The 21869-nt window shown below is 39.8% G+C and overlaps 1 protein-coding gene across 13 annotated transcripts in view; it reads right to left on the bottom strand.

The window, feature by feature from the left end:
* TCF12 (transcription factor 12) overlaps positions 1-21869 on the bottom strand; it is an 864399-nt gene that overhangs the window by 32840 nt on the left and 809690 nt on the right. For all 13 annotated transcript variants that reach the window (XM_086958370.1, XM_086958363.1, XM_086958368.1 and 10 more), the window contains 3 exons: positions 21713-21857; positions 18089-18159; positions 8206-8284 (listed from right to left, as the gene is read on the bottom strand). In XM_086958370.1, coding sequence (XP_086814496.1) covers positions 8206-8284; positions 18089-18159; positions 21713-21857 — 295 coding nt within the window. The remainder of the gene's footprint in view (positions 1-8205; positions 8285-18088; positions 18160-21712; positions 21858-21869) is intronic.

The following is a 21869-nucleotide window of genomic DNA, read 5'->3' as shown; positions in this document are numbered from 1 at the left end:
AGAGCTGTGCAACCTGCAAGAGCGCGCGGATGAAGGAAGAGAGAAAGAACAAAAGACGCAAGGCGTCGGAGCATTAATCATGCTCAGCTGCGAGAGCTCGAGTATGCACCGGCATGCATATATCGTAATTAAAGCGAGGCTTCCCCTGTACACCAATAAATAGAGTCAGCCCGGTAGCACACTTTAGATGAAGCTTCCTTCTGAGAATAGCGAAGAAATATTGCCGGGTGGCATGCGCGAGGCAGGAGGTCAAGCAGAGCTCCCTGTTCCCCGCAGTGAATCCTATATCAAAAGTAAACTCGACCTACTTGCTGCGTCCCTGTTTATTTTTAAATGAGGTCGCAGTATTGATCCGGCAGCAGACGGAGAGCAATGGATGTGTGCCGGGCTCGCGGGGCGATCGGCATTCGTTTAGTGCTTTTGTCTCTAAGGTTGTCTTTTTAGGCAGTGGCGTTTTGACAAGCCTCCCTTTTGCATTACTGTCTTACACTTAGGAGGCGGAGGCACCGTGCCAGCTAGGTACTCATCCGGGAGACTAAATCATCTTGAAAGTGTTCTGTATGTGTGTGCTCGCGCCACGGTTGGGTCTGTCGTTGTTAAACTGTTGTTTCCTGCTGCGCGTGTGATGAACGGAGGGAAGAGAGGGGAGGGGGGAGGGGAAATGCGACACGGCGGGAAGGGGAGGGGGCGGAGCGGGTAAAATAAACAAACAAGACGGAGGGAAGAGAGGGGAGGAGAAATGCGACACGGCGGGAAGGGGAGGGGGCGGAGCGGGTAAAACAAGACGGACGTGCACGCGCTTTTAAGCTCAATGCGCATGCGCATTGAGCTTAAAAGTCACGGGCACTGCAAGGAATCGCCACGATTCCTTGCAGTGGATAAAGAGTGGATAAGCTCCCATAGTCTCGCTTGCTCGATGCGCATGCGCATCGACAGGCGAGACCTAAAAACAGAATAAATTACTATGTTCCTGAACTAGGAAGAAATTCCACAGACTCTAATGTTATTGAAAAAAATACTGGAGAGCACGTGGGTTTCAATCCCACAGCCTAAAGTTTCCACGAATCAACTTAAAAATGCTGGACAGAGGCTTTCCTACTCTCTCCAGGAGGCTTTTGGTGATGTATACGAATCATGCTATTCTGATTGGTTGTTTCTACAAAGTACCCGCTGACCGCTTAAAAAGACAGCGACAGAAAAGGAGAGAGCATGGTGAGAAGTGTATGTAAGGGGACTGCCTATGTGTAAAAAACAAGAACCCCCTGATGAGGATAGAGTTCCTGGGTCAGGGCAATTAATTTGTGTAGAATAAAACACCCAGGCAACATGTAAACACTGGCATAGTTCAGGTAACAAAATAATGGTAAATAAAAAATAATAAGAATAAGGCACTAAGTTAGCACATAAAATTCAATTTAATAAATTGTGTAAAAATATCACGAGATTATTCATTGATATATTGATTAAAAAATAGTAAAACAAGTTTCTTTCAGTAAACAATTGACAGATGCATATTACTTGATTAGATAATACAATGAAGAGATGGTTTCCGTCAAAAGGGACTGCCTACATAAACAGAAGGGTAGAAGTCTAGATTACCTTTCCCTTAGCAGCAAACGCTTGCCCACTCAAGGACTTTCGATGAGCCAGCCTTGCACTTAACTAAGCACTTCCTGGTCACTATAAACTCCCTACAAGGTAGCCCACCATGTTCAGATGGCTGGCACTCTTATAAGTGATTACTTTCAGTTCGCTTCCCTGAGATAAAAAAATAAATTGCCTTTAATTTGAGACAACTATCTAAGCAGAATAAACTTTTAGAATCTATTCAATGAAATGGCCAAAGCTTCAAACAGGCACGGAAATTCTCATTGGCTTCCAGCTGCCACCAATAATGATCCACATCCCACATATCCCACAATGTTATCACATTTTCAAGTGCCGTTTATCCAGCCTCTTACGAGGTAGGGCAAACCGAGCAGTTCCTTGAAAGGAGCAAGGTAATCTTCTGTGCCTAACATGCACGAAAACAATGATTTGTTAAAACACACACACACACCCGACTTTAGACATGAGTAAGCAACCTCAGATGTATCAAATTATCAATCCAAAATAAATGGTACATGAACACCAGAGAACTGACTAAATGACAAAAAAATCAAAAAGCTTTTTCCTATTCCTTTTCCTATTAATTTTAATTCTAGCCATTATGAAGGGGAGGAATGAATTGAGTTGAGGTGACATGATTCGAGTGTAGAGTCAGAAGCTATATTCAAGCAATGTAGCCAGAGAGATAATACAACAACCAATTTCCATGAAGGTCTGGGCAAACTTTTACATTTGACCTACCACCAGTAACATGGTTTGCCAGGAAAATCTAGGTAGCCCGAAATGATCATGGGATGATGAGATTCCAAATCCTGCCACCAACGTGTGGGAGAACATCCAAGTAAATTTCTTGATTTTAACATTTTCCTGGCTAATTTGAGGATGGGCAGGTCTCTTCTGACCCGCTGTTAAGTTTGAGAAACATCCCACCCACTAGTTGTAGCGAGAGACAGCGTCTCGCCATCCAAATGATGTTACAGGCGGCCATCTGTGATCGAAAGGTGTGTAAATTACTATCGCTCTTTTGTTTATTATTTTATCAACCACTAGAGATCCAAAGCATCAGTGAGGTGGAGTTGGGTCCCCGTACACTAATGAATTTGCCAAAAATTGTGTGGGCAATGAAACATGTCGGCTGTTCCAGTTAAAATGGTCTAAACATGCTGTTTCTTTTAACCAAGTGCGGACACTATTAAAATAAAGAATGTGAGGAATAGTTGCTCACAACTTACTTTTAATTAGATTTATTCACCTTTTTTTTCACATTACGGGGCTTAGACGTTTGATAGATGACACCATCATTTACACGTAATTTTCTCACCACTTCACACAAACCTAAGAGTTGGGTCACACGTCTTTCTTTTCTGTCAAGAAAGTTGCCGATGATGACAGAACAAGCAAATTGGTGAGAACCAACCAGTAGATCCTTGGATGGTGCAGGCACTTTGACTTCTCTCATTTTTTCTTTGGTGGGTGAGAGATTAGTTGTGGATGGTTCATCATTTTTAAATCAGGAACACTTAAAGGTAGGCATGACTAGATCATTCAGCATAGCCATACCTAGTAGTACAGAATACCCGCTTAATGGAAGTTATAATGACTACAAAGTGTTCTGTTTAACTAGGTTATTTTTGTATGAATCAATAAATTCTGCCAACTTTGAAATAAGTCCTCTAATATTTAAAAGCTCTCAAAATGACTTTCTAAAAGTGTTTAATTATTTGCATGGAAAGCAAATTAGGCTACTCTTCACCCATATGTGCTGTACCTTTGTGCTTTAGTCCTTTATGCTAGTTTTGTTCCAAGAATTCCCATTAACATGCTACTTTTGTTTGTGCAACAAAGCAGTAGGAGAATTTTAACGGTGTGCAAACTTATAAATTGCTTCAATTAAGACACTTATCAGCTTGCAACAGCAAATCAGCTTCAGGAACACAATGAGGTCAGTTAACTTCTCATGCTTCTCGTGTTATATTCACATTACATTCTCAATATCAGCGTACTTAAAAGGATTTAACCAAATCTGAAAAATGACAATGAAGACAGTGGCCACTCAGTATATGTTAAAATTGGGGACAGTCCGCTTGGTCACTTGTGCATTGCATTAACACCCAAACATGAACAAGGGGATTTACTATAGAACCGTGAGCTTTCGAATCTCTCCTCAAAGACTATACTTTCTGATTGAACTGCAAAATTAACCTGCACAAGAGATTTCGGATGAATATAAGTGAAAAAGAACTTTTGGTGGAAGGTTTTCATGCAGTTTCATAAAACGGAACCAAAGTTAATATCTATTCAAAATATGTTTTGCTAATAACTGTGGTGCCAATGTGTGAAGAGGGGCCATTGCAATCTCTAATGCACACATGATTAAAAGCAACAAGATGATGCCTTAATTGATATAATCAAATTTATTTGCAAGCTTTTGTGAGAATCGTCACTTCAGGACGCTTCTGATGAAAAATGTCTGATCTTGCAGCACAACTTAAAAGCGGGAGCGAGGCACGTCTCTCTAGATGCTGTTCGCTGCCTTTGTGGTTGCTCACAGTGAGCTATGCTTTGATGTTTAGTTCTAAACCCATGCGGCTCAAGGAAACAAAGAATCAAGCAATATATTATCCATTCATTTTCAGTTGGATATTTACATGCTTAGTATCACATTTGTCTCCATGTACCACGTGGATGCTAAAATGTTTGTCTCTATTTAACTTTGTTCTCCGTGCACAATACGGATGTTAAGATGTATCTTTATCAGCATTACTAATCCTCATGCACAATGAACAGCACAATATATGAACTCCAAGACATTCTTCTGTATAACCCAGTGACATCACTACAGAAAGCGACATATTGTTCTTATGCAAGGCCAATTGGTGTGGAATCGGTCATGCCACATCAGTGCCTCTAAATGGCTGGTAGGTCTCCTACATGCTTGGCCCACATGCCCATAGTACCAGTGAGCCGCATGTAGATAAACGCTCTTGGAAGAACAGTAGCATAGTAATACCCTTGAAGACAGTGTTAGATGCAAATGAAGGTTGATACATTGCATTCGAAGTCATTTTTGTATTTTTGCAAACATTGTCAGTCTAGCTTTCCTTTTAACTACATTTTCAACTAGGGTGGGTGAACTACAAGTGTGATTGGGAAACACTGGTATTCATGAAGTGCTCTCCTGTTGCCCAGCAGCCAAACTCTGCAACTGCAGCTTCTGCCTTAGGATGAAGATACCCACTTTGCTTATGGACAGTTATGCTAGTCCCTGTAGGGGTAGGATTATGTACCAGTTAAAGCATTATGTGTAGTTCATATTTAAATCATTTACAATTTAACATGTGTCAAAGTGCTCCTTCATCCCCAGCACACTCTAGAACTAGTTCAGCAAGTAAGAGCATTATATTTATATTAAATACACAAGCACAAAATATAAAAACAACCACCACTGGCAGACCTCTGCCGCAAATTCATCAAAACATTCTGTCCCATTCCATGCCGTTAAGTTGATCCTGCAGATAGGACCGTTGCAATGGTTTCTCCATTCAGAGGTGCTACAAGGCAGCAATCAGATCAGCAGCAGAGAAATGAAATGCCTCTGAGCCAAGGATCTACACTTGCTGCACAGCTAACTCAAGCTTCTTCATCATGTGCACAAGTGCATGCACAAAGGTTCCCCTACAGTCTGAAAGCAGACATGATCAAATGCGCCCAAGTCTGCTATGCCTGGAACAGGTCATAATGATACAGAGAGTCCCTCGAAACAAGAACGAAAAGGTCATAACAAAGGACATCTCTCGAATCGAACACTCTCCAACTCAACATAGGGACAACTATTGATCTGCTTCCACTTAAAAAAAAAAAATTTTGTCCAATAAATTCTGGTGCTACTTAAGTGCCAACAACCCACAGACTGCCATCACATATGATGGCTGCTCTCCATGAATGAATGTAACCAGCATGAATAAAATACACACGCCTTCTGTAGCCACTTCAAACTCAGACCATCCCCAAAAAAGACATTGAATGATCTAAAATGGATTGCAGTGTGGAAATCAGCCTAGATGCTCTCTTTGGAGGAGTAACCAAGGAATGGACATATGTTCCTGCATGGAAGAACTGATTTAAGAGGTGAGGAGATGGTCACAGAAGCATGGATCCTTGGTGGGAACATTTCCACGTTTCACCGCCAAAAATACCTACAGGTTTCTCATCAAATACTACTTTTCCTAGCTATACTATTTGCATAACTCTTGGTATTGTTTGTGTATGCCAACTCGTGATACATCTCTGCGAAATCAAATTCTATTCCCCACATGACGAAAATTCAATACGTTTATAAAATTGGCAGTCCTACTCCTGGATAGTCTTCGCGGGTGTAACCAAGTTCCCGGGAATGGATAAGAGATGCCTTTTAACAAATAGTAATGAACAAAGAATTACCTTAATGAGGGTGTTTCATTACTTCATGGAGATGTTTTACTACTGATGATAGATTATCGCAATCTAGTCTTGACCACATGGAATAAGAGGACATTCTTACTATGCAAAGATTGGGCCTCATTTTAGATTTAAAACGTTGTTGCTCTTATTTCAGTATTTTAATTTCTTCCACCATCGAGTCCAATACCAAACCAAGAAACCGAGTTTTTACACAATTCCGCATGAATGGAGTTATTTATCGGGAGGGCATAAGCAGCGGTCGAAGCACATTATAAAAAGTAAGGGAACTGTGATCATGGGCACAATTGGGGAAAAGGCAGTGAGCATGTGGGCAAGATCAAAGGCATGGCTAAAAAGAACAAAATATTGTTTAACTATTTTGTTGGTCTTTCACCTTCAGGTAACTGCATATAAAATCACCCACACTTGAAATGGCAAAAAAATGCAAGTTGAACTTATCAATGAGAGATTAACAATTTTGTTATAAAACCTCTATTTGTTAATGTGATAAATGCTCATGTTTGTGTATGTTACAGAGCCACAGAATTGAATTCTGGTTGGTGCAAAGGAGAATAGTCACTTGTGGATATTCAATATTATGAGGTCCCAGCCTGTGACAGAAAGCCCTGTAAATGTTTATGTAATTATTTTAAGCCTGCTTAACACACAGGGCAAGTTAGACTTACACAAAATGCGCAAAAAAGTGCAACCAAAATATAGATTTTATTAATAGACTACTCCACAGGTCAGTAGGTAACAACTTTGCAATACCACTCAAACAGAATACACCACTGCCTATGTGAAGCTTCAAGGGAACTCCATCAATTAAAGCAAATACTTACTTCCAAGCAGCCTTAACATTTGCGGATGAACCAACTGCACACATTTACATTTCTTTCAGACAGCAGACACCCTGGCAGGAAGGCTTGTTCCTTGTTTAGCCTAAAACTGTTAAATATGCTTCGCTATTCTCAATAGGACACATTTTTGAGAATAGATGGAGCGTGGAGTACAACACACCATAAACTAAGGTAAAAGAAATGCTCCTAAGAGAACAAAACAGTCCCAAAACTCTGGCTAGGTTTACTGTTACCGCATCCTGCCAGCATTCCGAACTCCAGTTAAACAACAAATTCAGGTCAATGCATCTTTCACGGCCCAGTCAAAGGGCCGAACAGCTGTTCAACATTTACAAGACAGCTGAGGCCACAGTGTCTGAGAAAGCTGCACTGCCTGGTAATAGCTCAGCCCAGCTGCCCTCGTTCATCATCTCTGCACTACAACTCCTCTTGCAGACTCTCAACACACAGGCACCCATGATGCAGGTGACAGAAACGACTGCATTAGTGGGCATGTATCCCCAAACAACGATCGGTGAAACGCTACACTCCGGCAGATTCCAGTAGCTAGGGGGAGCGTGGAAAGGGCGCGTTGCATCACCGCAGGATGGGGTTACCGGGTGTCGTGACTGTGCCGACAGTGTAGGATGGAAGTGAGAATGCCAAGTCTCTAAATCTGCAGAAGTACAGGAAAACTGAAGACAGCCACTGTACGCCACATAAGCCCCTCCTAAAAGTTACACTATCAAAGCCAATACCAAAAAGAAAGAGAGCCTACTGAGTATTAGTTCCTACTGCAGAATGGAGACTATTTTTCAACTTAATTAGAACTTATTCCAAAATTACACTTTAAAGCTACGCATTCCTATAAATAAACGGAATTTGTTTATCTTCACACCAACACAAACTCAGTTGGTGAGCAAGATCTTAGCATATTTAATTTTAGCCATAACTATGCTTGTGGACACATTGTTGGTTTTTAATGCAGCACACACACTAGGTGAATCAAGGAAGTACAGAAAAGAAATATCCAGGGACAGAGCTGGGTTCTTCCTTTGCATCTAATAAGACCATCCCTTCCAATGAAAATAACAGCCATGCCGGTGATGGTTGCAGTATCATTAACATTTCTACCCAAATACTACATAACCTGGATAGCTGGGTAAATGATGTATGGCCTTTAAGTCCAACACTGAATGCTAGCACAGAGTATGTATGTAGAACTACAGCTGGTACAGTAGGCAGCAGTTAGGGAGGAAGGCCCTTTGCACAACACATCTCAAGGCGTCAGATAGGAAAACATACACGTAGGTCTCACCTGTGAGAGGTGACGGAGATCCCACTGGCGTCGACGGGTTTGACGGAAAGCTGCTGCTCGTGTGGTCAGGGGAATAAATCTAAAAGAGTTAAGATATCATTAGTCGCTGATGCCACCACAGTCAAAAATTAGCATAGCAGAGATTAGATTGGTTTACAGGTTGTCATTACCCACTCTTGACCCTAGGTCTATCCGGATCTTAGCTCATCACACAGCACTAGGTCAAATATCATCGAATTAAACAGGAAATCTTTCTTACATGTTCATGCACACCAAACCCCAAAAAACATTGACTGGAGCCCGGAGAGTTAGAAACCAACAGTGTTCTAATAGTTTATTAGAGATGGATAAATTGCATTTACTTTCTAAAAATATGAAATAATGTTGAGGGCTGATCTGCTATACATTCACCTGATTTTTTTTCACGTGTAGCTGACTTAACATCGAGATATGAATATATATATATATATATATATATATATATATATATATATATATATATATATATATATATATATATATATATATATATATATATCAAGTAAGTCATCACTACCAACAGTTCTTCACTCGAACAATGACGGAGAGCAGACTCAATTCTTTGTGCAAGATTAGAGTGCTTTATTCACGCCCAGCCTGTCTGCCACAAGCGGTTTCGCTTCCCCTGAAGCTTGATCACATGACCTGAATCTATATTATATATATATATAACATATACATACACATACATGTAGTAATTATGAGTTCATCATTATTATGTCTGTCTACATGCAAGTGTACATCGAGTTTATACTGTAAATTTCAGAAAAGTATTAAAAACGTGTCCAAATCGGGGAGATTGTTCAAAGTGGCACGGTCAGGGCTATATGCACTGAGCTACCAAAAGACAAAAACACTGCCTATGCAAGCAGACCTCAATGGTGGATTTGCTTCTTTGAGCCAAGGGTGTCTGAAAGCAAGGAACATGTACACCTGGGAGACTACAGATTTGCAAGAAAGATGCAGAAGCACTACATCTGCGGATGTTTCTCTAAATTGAAGCATATACAATGATGTCTTATTATTCTAGCGCAAGGTCTGCAAAGTTTTCTGCAACAAGAGTTACTTATGTAGAATGAAAATAATTTCGAGCCATTAATACGATTAGAGTTGCAATAGTGGCCAAAACGGGCACAATTATATTAGTGACCAACAGATTCCAGATTTCTTGCAGTAATCATTTCAGGGCATCAGGCACGGTGGGCAGCAGAAAGAATTAGGCCTGGGTGGAGTGGTCGTAGTTCCGCAAACGCTACATGGACTTCAGCAAGTGGCGGTGTGCATTACATTGTGCCGATCGCGCTGATTTTTACCGCAAGGTTTTTGTCCCGTGCTGTAAAATCAACACAAACTGGACCACACACAGTACAAGAGGGTGCTGCTTTTTTGTGTCACTTTATTAGGTTTCTGAATGCGAGCGGAGCAACAATCCACGTCCGCCTGCGATTAAAATAAATCGCACAGCGAGGTGGTTTACGCTACGTGGAGAGCAGAGTGGGATAAACTCGACAAGCGGAGTGGAATTTCACACCCAGTCATAGAAAAAAATTTGTTATGGGTGTGGAATGCCTATTCATAGGTAATACATAGGAACCATTGCTGCAATGCCCCTGGCACCTGTATAATAATATTAGCAATAAGTATCCACAGTGCCGCATCACTTATCACTCAAATATCAGTCCTGGATAAATATTCAAAATTTACCAATTTTTCTACAGCATCAGCTCATTAGTTCTGAATTAATTACGAGAATACATACATTTTCGTTCCAAATTCGCACCTTTTTGATTTTGGTATACATATATTATTTTAAAATTGTAAAAGCTTCTAATTTAGTAAGCTGGCTTCAGACAAGAGAGCTCCCAGTAGCTCAAGAGCTTCTCGTTGGACAAGCCTCTCCTAGCAACTGTCTCAAACCTCTGCAGCAATCCAGTCCCATTTCTACTAGTGGTTTCTTCTCTTTCCTTTTCTCACCATGCTTGTGTGACAAAGACTAAGCTCCTGAAATGTCACATCGCCCCATGCCCGTGTTTTGTGACTTTCACTAACAATTGAGGATTATGCGTGGTATAAAGGTCACCATCTACTAGATATCTGCTAAGACTCTCTGCTTTTAAACCTCGTGTGGTTGCATCTCTGATGATGCTAGTCTGCATGGGAGACTCCGCTTAGGTAGTCCGTGCTGGAAGACAGGCAGAGTTCGGAACAGTATCTCCGATTTAGAAAGGTCTTGAAGATTAAGCTCCTCACTAGCGGCCAAGAAAGACAACCATTTAAAGGGCTCAGAGACTGGAAAATGCACCCCGAGGCAAATGCTGTGCTGTAGAAACTTAACTACGGATAGAAAAATAGGATATTCTATTTTTTTAAATGATGTGAACAGACACTGTTCGTGTTAAATTAATGTGCGTTTATTTTTTTATCAGCAGAAACATCCCACTTCTTATTCATACCCTGCAACCTTTTAAGTACTAAAAAGGAATGCATTCAGACAGTTTTGATTTCTCAAATATAGTGCATAGAATCCGAAACAGTTCTTGAACGTACAGTAATTTAACAGTTTACGTGTTTCATAGTTCCATTGACTTAAGGGGAGGGCAGGCGTAAAGCAGCCCCCCACCACCAAAAGCTAACCGGGTGCTGTGCAACCATTTACAAAGGCCTTAGCACTCCGTTGAAGCATCAAAAAGCAAGTGTCATGGCACAGTGTCTCTGTCACTGCACAGTGCATCAACCCACTGCTACGTGAAGTAATAGAGGGAGGCACAATGCCATGTCACTTGGTTTTTAAGGTTTCTATGGAGTGTTTAATACTATGGACTACCAGGTAAAATACACAAACTTTACTGACAACAGTACAGCTAAATTATGGTGGAACATGTTAACTTATTGGAGGCCCTGAGCAAGCAGTGTATATCTCGAAACACATGCTGGCCAGTGTGTTCATATTTGTGAACAAAACCGCTTATGGAGCAATGAATAAGTGCCCCTCATTCTTTTGGAACAGAGAGGTTTTACTGACAACACCAAAGGCAAAGGTTTTTTCTTTATGCGGGTTACACCATGCTGGTCCAAGGTGTGCAGTTGTCTGTTTAGTTTTACATTTTTTTTTATATATGTTGGAAAGATGGGGAGGTGAGAATGTTAACATTAAATTGAAGATTTTAAATGACGAGTAATGGCTAAAGTGAAAGAGCGATGACCAGGCTTCACTGAAAACGTAACAATGAATGCATAACGACTATAGCAACCAAACATTCAACGATGGGCACTGTCGCGTCCTTGTGCTGGGGCGATACATACACGACACATCACTCAGGTCAGTTGCTTAGGTTGCTTTATTATCTTAGTTACAATAGACCCCTGGGATGCCGTCCTTGCTCCTCCTGGTCATCCCATGTTGTCTGTTCCCCCGCCCCGCTGACCGGATGTCCTGTCCGGTGACCTGTCCCCAGCTACTTGACCCACGGGGTCCTAGTGCCCCACACTCAGGTCACGACAGGCACCACAGTAACCTATAACTCCGAGCATATATTAAATGTGTCATTGGCGTCTTATGCATGAACAACTAACGGAAAACCCTAAAAGCTAAGTTTTTTTAAAAAATATTACACAAATGAATTGCCCTGAGCTGCCCAGTGAAACTTGATAAAATAAGGCAGTCCCAACACGGCAGACGTTAAAGCGTTTTAACTAACTTGCAGGTAAGATTTGTTACAACGGTGTTCAAAAAATTAAATTGTATGCAGTACACAGTAGCCCTAAAGTGATAAAGATGGAAGTAAAGTCATCTTGGTCAGATGTATTCATCGTACAAAAGTTAGACATAGAATGGAACCTTATCAGTGGGTTCTTACCAATGAATCAAGTAAAAAAATTCCACACACTGCCTGGCCGGAGTGAGGTGAGAGGTCCAATGTCCTTTTGAATGAAGCCACATTTGAATTCAGGCAGGTTGTTTGCAATAGAGGGACGTTTAGGGTAGTCCAGACAATAACTACATTAATTTTCAAACTTGGAAGCTCTTTTGTCCACAGCTGAAACACATTTCATGGGGTCATCGGTAATAAAGATAGCTGCAGATGACATGATTTGCAAAGTGGTAACCATTAGAGTAAAAAGGAGCAATTTTAATGACACTCTGGTTTCTTTTAAATTAATGGTTAGATGTATACTACACTGAATACCAGGCATAGTGCACATCACTCATGGCCAAAAGAACTTGCAAAAGTTTGATTGATACAGACAGCTGCGGTTGAACTAGAACGAAGAATTCAACAGAATGAATGAAAGGCTCCGGCATTCTTTACCTCGGTTGACTAAGTCTAGTTGACCTTATTAAAAGCTTTTTTGATGTTTACGGCAAATGTAACTGTCTAATCCTGGGACAGCATATTATTGTGTGTAAAAAGACCCGTTCAGTATTAGGAGAGCCTAGAAAACATCCATGTTACCACGTGTAACGTGACAAGAGAAAGGTGAACTGTCCAAATTACAGCAGTAATCTTACTGTACATAAGGAAAGAAATTGGGCATTAAGATGTGCACGGATTACTTTTTTATTTTTTAATGATACAGAATATAGCAAATTATATTACAATATATATTAGAAATGTCCAGTATCTCTGCTTCTGTATTTCATGAACGTAGTAATGGCGCTAGAAACATCTTGAACAACTTCCAAAACTCAAACAGGCTTCCATCATCACGAGAAGCCTTTCCATTCATCATCTGTCTAGTGACCTTCTATACCTCTCCTGTAGTGACCAAGCTCTGAACATTTGACTATCAAAATCTTAACTAACACACTTAAAACCTCTGAAATAATTTGATACCAAACTCGAATATATTGGACAGCTTTGGAGTGCTGATGCCCAGCCCATTTTTCCTCTCTGGTGGGCTGTGCACTGATCCTGCTGCTCTGTTCTTTGGTCTTAGGAACCATAATTCATATAACATTCTGGATACATTTGTCTGACTTAATTGAATATGCCAGCAATTGACATGGACATTCCAAAGGATGTGAAGAGTACATATACATTATTTAAGTATATCTTATTAGCAGCTGCTGTATCAGAATTGTCAAGTGCATCTATTCCATATTAACTTCATCTAAAGAATATGAATGTTTCTCCTTTATCTTTTGATTCTGCCTGATACAGTAGACCATGCACAGACAACGGACAAATAATTTAAGCGAGTCCGAAACAAAGTTTACATTAGTATTTCCATATAGAAACATAATGAAAGACTCAAGATTAGGGTTAAGAAAGTGTGAATTAAAGACATTTTGCTCTAAAGCATGTGGTACCAGTGACAGAAATCAAACTTTAAGATGACTTTTTCTGGGATTAGCTATTGGACATGATTTGTAATTGCTATGCTGACCAAATATTCAACTATGACAACACATTAATATACACCTAACAGGATATGTGAAATGAGTATTCAGTAGCTATGCAGCGAGAATATTTAAATATTTATGTTTGTAAACCTACTTAAAAAAATATACAAACAATGGGGTGTTTTTTTACATTGTCAAAACGAAAAGTAAAAAGAAAAAGTAGGACCGGTTTCAATCTGGGATTCTACTTGTAGTAAATAGATTTATCAAATGAAAAAAATGTAATTTCTAGACAAACTACTTGAAGTTCCACATATGCATTCTGTATATTCTATGACACGAGAAAACTCTTTGCATATGACAAAAGAACTGTGCACCATTCAACTGCAAAATTATAACAGCAACCAATACCCTTTTAAATGTTGGCATGACATTTTACTGATAATCATTAAATAATCTATTTCACAAAATCATAGGACATGTAATGTATGTGTTGACTTTATGCCAACTTCTGGGTATTAAAATATCTGCTAGCCAAACAAAGTCAAAGAGCCCCTGATATGGAATTCCATATCAGGGGCTCTTTGAACAACAAACTACAAAGGAGAGCGACAAGAAATGTTGGCAATATTAGGCGACAAATCATAGTTTACATTTTATGCATTCTTAACACTATCTGCTAAAAAGTGTTATGCTTTTTCTTAGGTTATTAATCATAATGATTACAGTTCCTAAAGTTACAGCTTTTGAAACTACTGCAGTTACTGCAAAAACAGCAGGCAAATTTATATATATAGATCTATATATCACAAAAATAATCTGACTTTATTAATTTGAAATAAACTGTGGGTTGATATATGTATAAATTGTGTGTGGCTATTGTTTTGTAGAAACCACGGTGGTTTGAAAAGAAGGGCTTCCCTAAAAATGTAACTTCAACCAATGGAAAGTCTCAAAATATTAAACACAGGAAACGGTCCATTAATAACATTTTAAGGTTCTGGTGTCACCAGCGACTATGAAATGAAACCTCCCATGTATCACTAGGACAAAATAGTTTTACTAGTTATGTAAATATATATTTTGCCTAAATCGCAATATTTCTAACAATTTATATTTCCCTAGTCTTTTGCGTGCCTTCGGGCCTCAATGCGAGGCCATCTCCTCACAGTCCCTGGCCATCTTGCGTGGTAGCCAGTGACACGGACAACGAAAAACAATAGAGGGAAATTGTGAAGCCCGAGTCAAGCCACAAGGGACACAAAGTCGACACTCATTGTGCATGCCGGCCACGGTGCCCGCGCTGGTAAATGGCCAGCGACAAATACGCGGGATGCCTTCTGCCGGGCTTAAACGACAACACGACTCATTTTGCAGCCACAAAACAGCCCCCGCCTCCCATCAGTCACGCTCCATTCCAGCCCGCAGCACCTCAATATGCCGGAGGCCCCTGAAAAGGGCCGGAGACAAAACCCGCTCAATGGACGTCCCGGGGAGGGAAATCGCAGAGCAATTTTTTAAACACTGCAGTGTACATTTCAGCCCAGCTTTGTGATGCTAATTTTATTGAGTCTCGAAGCAACAAAGAAACTTAATTCACGAATTCTTTTTTAAAGTCAACTTGGCTGCATTTTCCCTTTTATTATAATTGTTTTTGTTAGGAGGGCGACTCGCCTTTTAACTATGCAGATGACTGGCGAGAGCTGACTGCACTTTACCGAGCCCCAGATGAAAACGCACAGGAGCAGAGGCTGGCAATAACCAGGGAAGCTAAATAGTCCTCGGCGTTTGATCTCTAAATTAAATATCAAGCCCTTTGTTTTGGCAGATGTTTTTCACTCCATATACCCTCCGCGGCTCAAGCCAAACGTGTTGCTGTCTGGCAAATGTTCAAGGAAACGCAACACAAGCAGCACCGAGGCCCGGCTCCCGGTCCACTATCCGCATTTGTTCATTTTCCAAACCAACGCTTAATCCACGGGGGCTTTGGGAACTTCGTGTAAACACTTTCCAGCACAATTCTTTTCCTTGCCTATCCTGAGATTAAGCCCATAATAATGCGGCCTTAAACCTAAAACAAAAGAACCTTTACTTGTGTATTATCTGGCCTTACATGTTTAATCAGACACTATTTGTGGGGTGTTTTTTAATACTTGCAGAGCAAATAACGCACACAAAATGTCCGCCAGTTAACACGAATTATGCAAGTTTACGAGTGTGCTTCAATATAGATACTAGACACCGATTAAACGTATAGCCCCTTTTTACAAGGTTTATATATATATGTATAAATATATATGTATATATATATATATATATATATATAGAGAGAGAGAGAGATCTATCGATATATCTATCTCTGTGTGTGTGTATATATATTTATACACACACACACACACATATATATATATATATATATATACACACATACACACACAAAATCAGTAAATACAATTTCAAAAAGTTTGAGCTAGTTTCCGCATCACTTATGTCATGCTAGCTCCTACATTTATTTTCCAGATCTCAGACTCCCATTCCGCTTGCAGAAGGAGCGTGACCGAGCTTTGGGTGTCGCCAAGGCAGATGGATGGAGCATGGACCCGATTTCAGCAGACTACGCCATGCACTGACAGAGCAGATGGAATGCATCAGCATCAGCAATGGCAGAAATGATTTATGGAATGACCCGCTCCTGCCAAGCAAACGACATAGGATGACAGAACTGAATTACCATGACAACCAAGGCCCACCCACCAAAGCAAACGAGCAACCCCGCCTCGTCTTCCCCTCCTCTAATTATAGAATACATAGATTTAAGAGCACGTTTTGGGGGGAGGAACAATGAGCAAACATTCTCATTAATGCTTTCAAAGTCCTGGGTTTCAATAATTGTCACCAAGCACTAATCGCACAGAGATCCAAGATCCAACCGCATGTGTGTATGCAAAGAATGATCCATGTGGTTCAGGGAGGACGGTAAATCTATATTGCCAGAGCTCTGTTTGGACGACACACAGGTATTTCTGTGCATAAATTCTTAGTGAAGCGCTACAACTTTTTAGAGCAATGCACAGGTATTTCTGTGCATAAATTCTAAGTGCAGCGCTACAACTTCTTAGAGCAAATGTGGGGGAAAGGAGTTTTGGCACTCTACCAAACAAGCAAAGAATGGTCATAGGTGGCAGCAGTGTTAATTTGCAAACAGCTCACACAATGAGAATCTTACATTCAAGCATGTAAGGCTGATTTATACAAAGAAACAGTCTTAAAACCATAGAATTTAAAATCTGGTTTCTATGCTCAACAACATGTTACTTCCTTTGTCTTCTTTTATGGTCTCTTCCAAACGTTTGCAATTTTTAAAAGCAATTATTCCTGCCAAAGTTTAAATGGAAATAATGTTGGGCCTAGAGTTCATTAAATTGAAGGTGGCACAGAAAACGACATTATTAAAAGCCAATACTCTACTCCTGACCAACAAGGTCCGGACCCTGAGAAACCTCCTACTCCAGGCTCTGATGCACTCCAAGAAAACATTTATAGCTGCTTAAATGCAGACAACACAACACCATTTGTGAACGTCCAACATTTATTTCCAGCCTGTTGTAGGAAGGTCCATCAATACAATGTGAAGGCTTTTGTGTTATTAATATTTCATGACTTCTAAAAACAGTCTTGTAAACAACTTCAAAATACTCAGTGCAAATAAAAATCAGAGGTTTTATGATTTTTTGCAGAGGTCTACAAATAATTAATTGATGGTGGTCAACGCGCAACATGGCAAATGCTCCAAAACATGCCAATGCTGAATCAACGTTTTGTGAGTGTAAGTGTATTGTTTTTTCAGGACATACTATGAAATATGGATAATTTGCAACTACCCCTTATATAACAGTGCACACACCCCACTGAATCCCTTCAGCAAACCCCTATTCAATCATAATCTTCTGTCTGGTCACAAAAGGCCCTCCTTTCACGACACTGAACTTATCACTTGACCCGGTCACCTCTACCTCCAGCTTTCATTTGAGATGTACCCGCACTCATCCACAGATTTACAATACAGTAACTACAACAGTGTCGCATAAAAGCAAAACCCTTTACTGTACTGAAGAGTGTTCATTTATAAAGAAGTTCAACTTGCTTATGACCTCTTTAAAAGTAGGGTTTGTTGTATGTGTAGTAGTTGTCAAAGTTTTGTCATTTTTTAGGGACTACTGGACTATCACAATCTTGTTTGCAATACAATAGACAACAGAAGTGTACTGTAACGTCAACAAGGTAAATGTACGCCACACTGTGGTAACTTTATGCATCAAGGACTATTTAATTGTAAATCGCTTATGTAACTATTTTTATGTGTAACACTTGGAGATGCAGACCACATCATGGGGCAGGAACATGATCAAGTGAGATACTCTTCAATGCCATTGAAAAAGAAACAACAGAAGCAAGCTTAAAGGTAACACCAATATTCACATCGACCACGTTGACACTTACAGAAGCCAGAGCTTTCCCAAGAGCATCGCCGGTTTGAGAGCCCCCAGCATTGTTCCCTCTGGCTGCTGCACCTTGTGTTTGAAAAAAAAAGACCACAGTGAATTGCTGGCTACAAATAAGCAGGTACTTTTCAAAAATTAAATTAGGTTCTTACACCAAAGACCTAGTAAATATTTCACATAAAAAGATACTTACCACACGCTAGCTTGGCTTAACATGCTGTTGCTATTCGGCTTGAATGCACCTCATTTGAACTCTAGATCTTTGCAGTTATTGTGCGCATTTCCATCCATTTCTACTGTCAGAATTTGTTGCCAGTTATAATGGCTTCTCCTTCGCCGCGATTTGTGACAAATATGATGACATGGCTCACTGTGCATAACTATCTGAATGGACAACCTCTAAGTGAACTGCTGGTAACGCATCCTCAAGCACTGACCCGCACTGCTTGGGTATTGCAGACTGTGCTTGACAGTTCTAGTGATGTGGGGAAGAGCAGTGAAAAAAGAGGAAGTGAAGAAGAGGGAGTGTGATGGTGATGGTGAGTGCCAGACTGGGAGAAGGTGATTAAGTGCGGAGTCACATGGGTAGAGAGAGAGACATTCTTCAACATTTGAGACACAACTTTCAGAAGAAGCAATTTGAGAAAGGGATCTCCTATATGGTCTGTATGTCTGCAAAACACAGTGTAGTAGAGCCTGGGCATTACTGCAATATAAAGCTGCTTATCTTGTTGCAAGAGCACTTTAGAAACAAGGGCATCAAAGGTAAATGACACAAAAGTGTGAGCCTTTTAAGCTATCTTCAGTAAAACATAATCACTACAAGTTAATTTTTTACTTACTTGCTGTTTTATATAAGACAATGGGTCATGGGTAGATTTAAGAATCTAATGGCATAGAGTGGGCCAATATCATTCTCAAGACATGTGGTCTTCAAATGCCTTTATCAAATAGCATGTTTCAACGGAAGACTACCACCTTCGGGTTCCAAATTGACTAAACGTTGTAGCCACAGAGTCACGTCAACCTCTATGGAGAACAATTTCTAAGGACTTTTAGCCTTGACAAGTTAACCAGAAGTAACATTTAAATGCATTTTCAAGACTCAAAAGGCCTATTTTCACACAGAACTCATTACAAAGTTTTATGGAGATTTCAAAGACTGCGATATGCATCACTATGAAAAAAAAGGATCAATTTTGGGCTAGACGTTATTTGAATGTACTTAGGAACATCCCTGAAAGCATCTTGCAACTCCCATTATGAAGCAAGTAAGATTTTTAACAAGACTTTAAAATATGTTTCCGGAATTTGCTTGATCCCGTATATTAATTAGTTTTGGAAGCCTGCTAGTTCTGGGATCCAGTTAATCATTTTACAAGTGCCTTTAAGTCGTACTAATCTAGTTTTAATGTTGGTAAACTCTAGGCTGTATTTTGTCCACAACTGCTGACTGAACTGCAGGACAAACTTTCTATTAGTCCTGAGAGAGAACGAGGCAAGAATGGATAATGCAAACAAAAGTGCAGGACTCCAAAGAGCCCTCCTTTAACCAGTAAGTTACTCCCACCAGGATATAAAAAAGACCCTTATAAAGGACTCCCTATCTCCCCCCTCCTCAAAAATAAATAAATAAAAATAACAGGCTAATGGGCTCACGAAAATAAAAGCAGCAATGGAATATACATTACAATTTAAATTCGTTTTTAAATGGAATATATTAATTAGCACTCTGATTTAACATCCAAAACTTTTAGTCTACTCAATGTATACCGCAAGAAATATACTGTTTTAGAAACGGTTATGAAAAAGAATAAGCTATTCAAGACAAGCTGGTGCTAGAAAGTTCAAGGACTGCGTCTTGGTCCAGGGTTTGCAGATCAAGCAATATTTAAAGTTCGTCAAATCTTGTTTCATGATCCTTTATCTCACTTAGCTTTAATTAAAACATCGACAAACTAATTTTAATGGCATTACATAGTCTATAAAACAAAGGCAGCAAATTAAAAAGTAAATGTATCAGTTCTACATTTCCTTCTAGATGACGCGTGTCTTTTCAAAAGCAGTGCAATTGTTAACTCTATTGAACCGTCTTATTTATAATATTACTAATACGTGCCCAGTGTACCTCTAATCTATTTCTGGACGCTTGGAATTCTAAGTAGCTCCTGCTCAAGGAATGCTTCACGGAATACTTAACAAATGCAATGCCCCATTTACAAGATGCATAATGTAACATAGGGGCCTTATCGAGCAACCATGTGACTCTCCAGTCAAAGAAATGTCATTATGCAGGAAGCCGTAATTGATAACCGGAGCTTGGATGTTTCTGTATCAATAATTATACCAACTTCATACTATATTTTGTGAAAACCGTACATTTTAGGCAGGAATGTCAATACTTAAATTGAAAATAAAACTATATCATCATGGGTCAAAATGTGCAATCTATTTTGTATGCCAAGCACCTGCTTTTGATATACAATAATGCAGCACGTCTTCCAAACTTTCACAGAAACATAAATGCTACCTCACGAGCCGTACATCAGATAGCGGCATGACATTTCTCCTGTTCAGTATACGAGAATATAAAGTAGGTTCATCCCTGAATTGCAAGGGTTTATTTTATTTATCAGAAGTTTTTAGCCCAAGAGTAATGTTTAAAATAAGAATCTAGGGTTCAAATCGGTGAATCTTCATTAAAATTTGACATCCTGTAAAAAGTACAAAAGAAATAGTGTGGGAGGGAGAAGTATAGAGCAGGGAGAAAAAAAGGGAGCAGAGGAGTGAGAGTAAGAGGAAAAAAGCAAGAAATAATGTAGTTGTAGTGTGATAGAAATAGCAGCCACCAGGCCGCCCCCTTAACAGTTTTTTGCCTGTATCAATCCAGAAATAAGCCATAATAATAAAAACTAAGAAGTCTTTTGATAAATCAACAAAGTAGTTTAGCACCACTTAAATTCCTTGTTTTTTTCTCCAATATAATTAAGTTTTTCTTTGGCTTCATTTCCTCGGACCAAGATTTCGCCCCATCCCATATGTAAAACTGCCATCTTGCAACATCACACGTTCTTAAGTCAACTTCATATGTGAAATATTTCAACAATAGTGCATAAGGATTTAAACAACCTACTCTCACTTGAATTTCTATGCATGCAGGCTGCGGGCACACTACGAAGTCAGAGTGTACCATGTACCATTGCAACCCCAGATGACGTCCCGAACTCGGGTCCCCAGTTCAGCACAAGTATCTGTAAAATAAAAGCTAAATGGCATTTCAGGCCAATCAATGGTTTACTGCTTACCAAACTGTTACATTTTGGCTACTCTTCTTGTAGCTGTACTATAGTAACTGTTACACTAGTCTAATTTGAGTTATTAACATGGTGCAAAAACAGCTTTCAGCAAGTAACAGCATGGTAAGCTAAGGAATCTCTTAACCTAAAGTGGTTGAGTGTAACCTATATCTCCCATTTTCACAGGTGTACTGCATAACTCCAAGCATTAAACATAACAGGTTTCGGTTCAATCTCGACCGGCAAAGCTGCTAAGGAAAATGTGATTCCAAGGTACTAATTGCAGCTTTACGTATATAGCAGTGAATGCTTTAGACTAGACTCACCTAAGAGATTGTCTGTTCCACTGATGGGAGGAGTGTGTGAAGATGCAACATATGGTGGATTACTGGAGTTTCCTCGATGGAAGCTGGACATGGGTGGAAGACTGGCATTTACCTCCGTTGGCGACACTGAATGCGGTGGGTAATTCTAAAAATAATC

The sequence above is a fragment of the Lissotriton vulgaris genome, chromosome 2_1 (genome assembly GCF_964263255.1).
Source record: "Lissotriton vulgaris chromosome 2_1, aLisVul1.2, whole genome shotgun sequence".
NCBI lineage: Eukaryota > Metazoa > Chordata > Amphibia > Caudata > Salamandridae > Lissotriton > Lissotriton vulgaris.
The sequence above is the reverse complement of the archived record's forward strand: the minus strand, read 5'-3'. Positions and strand labels throughout refer to the sequence as shown.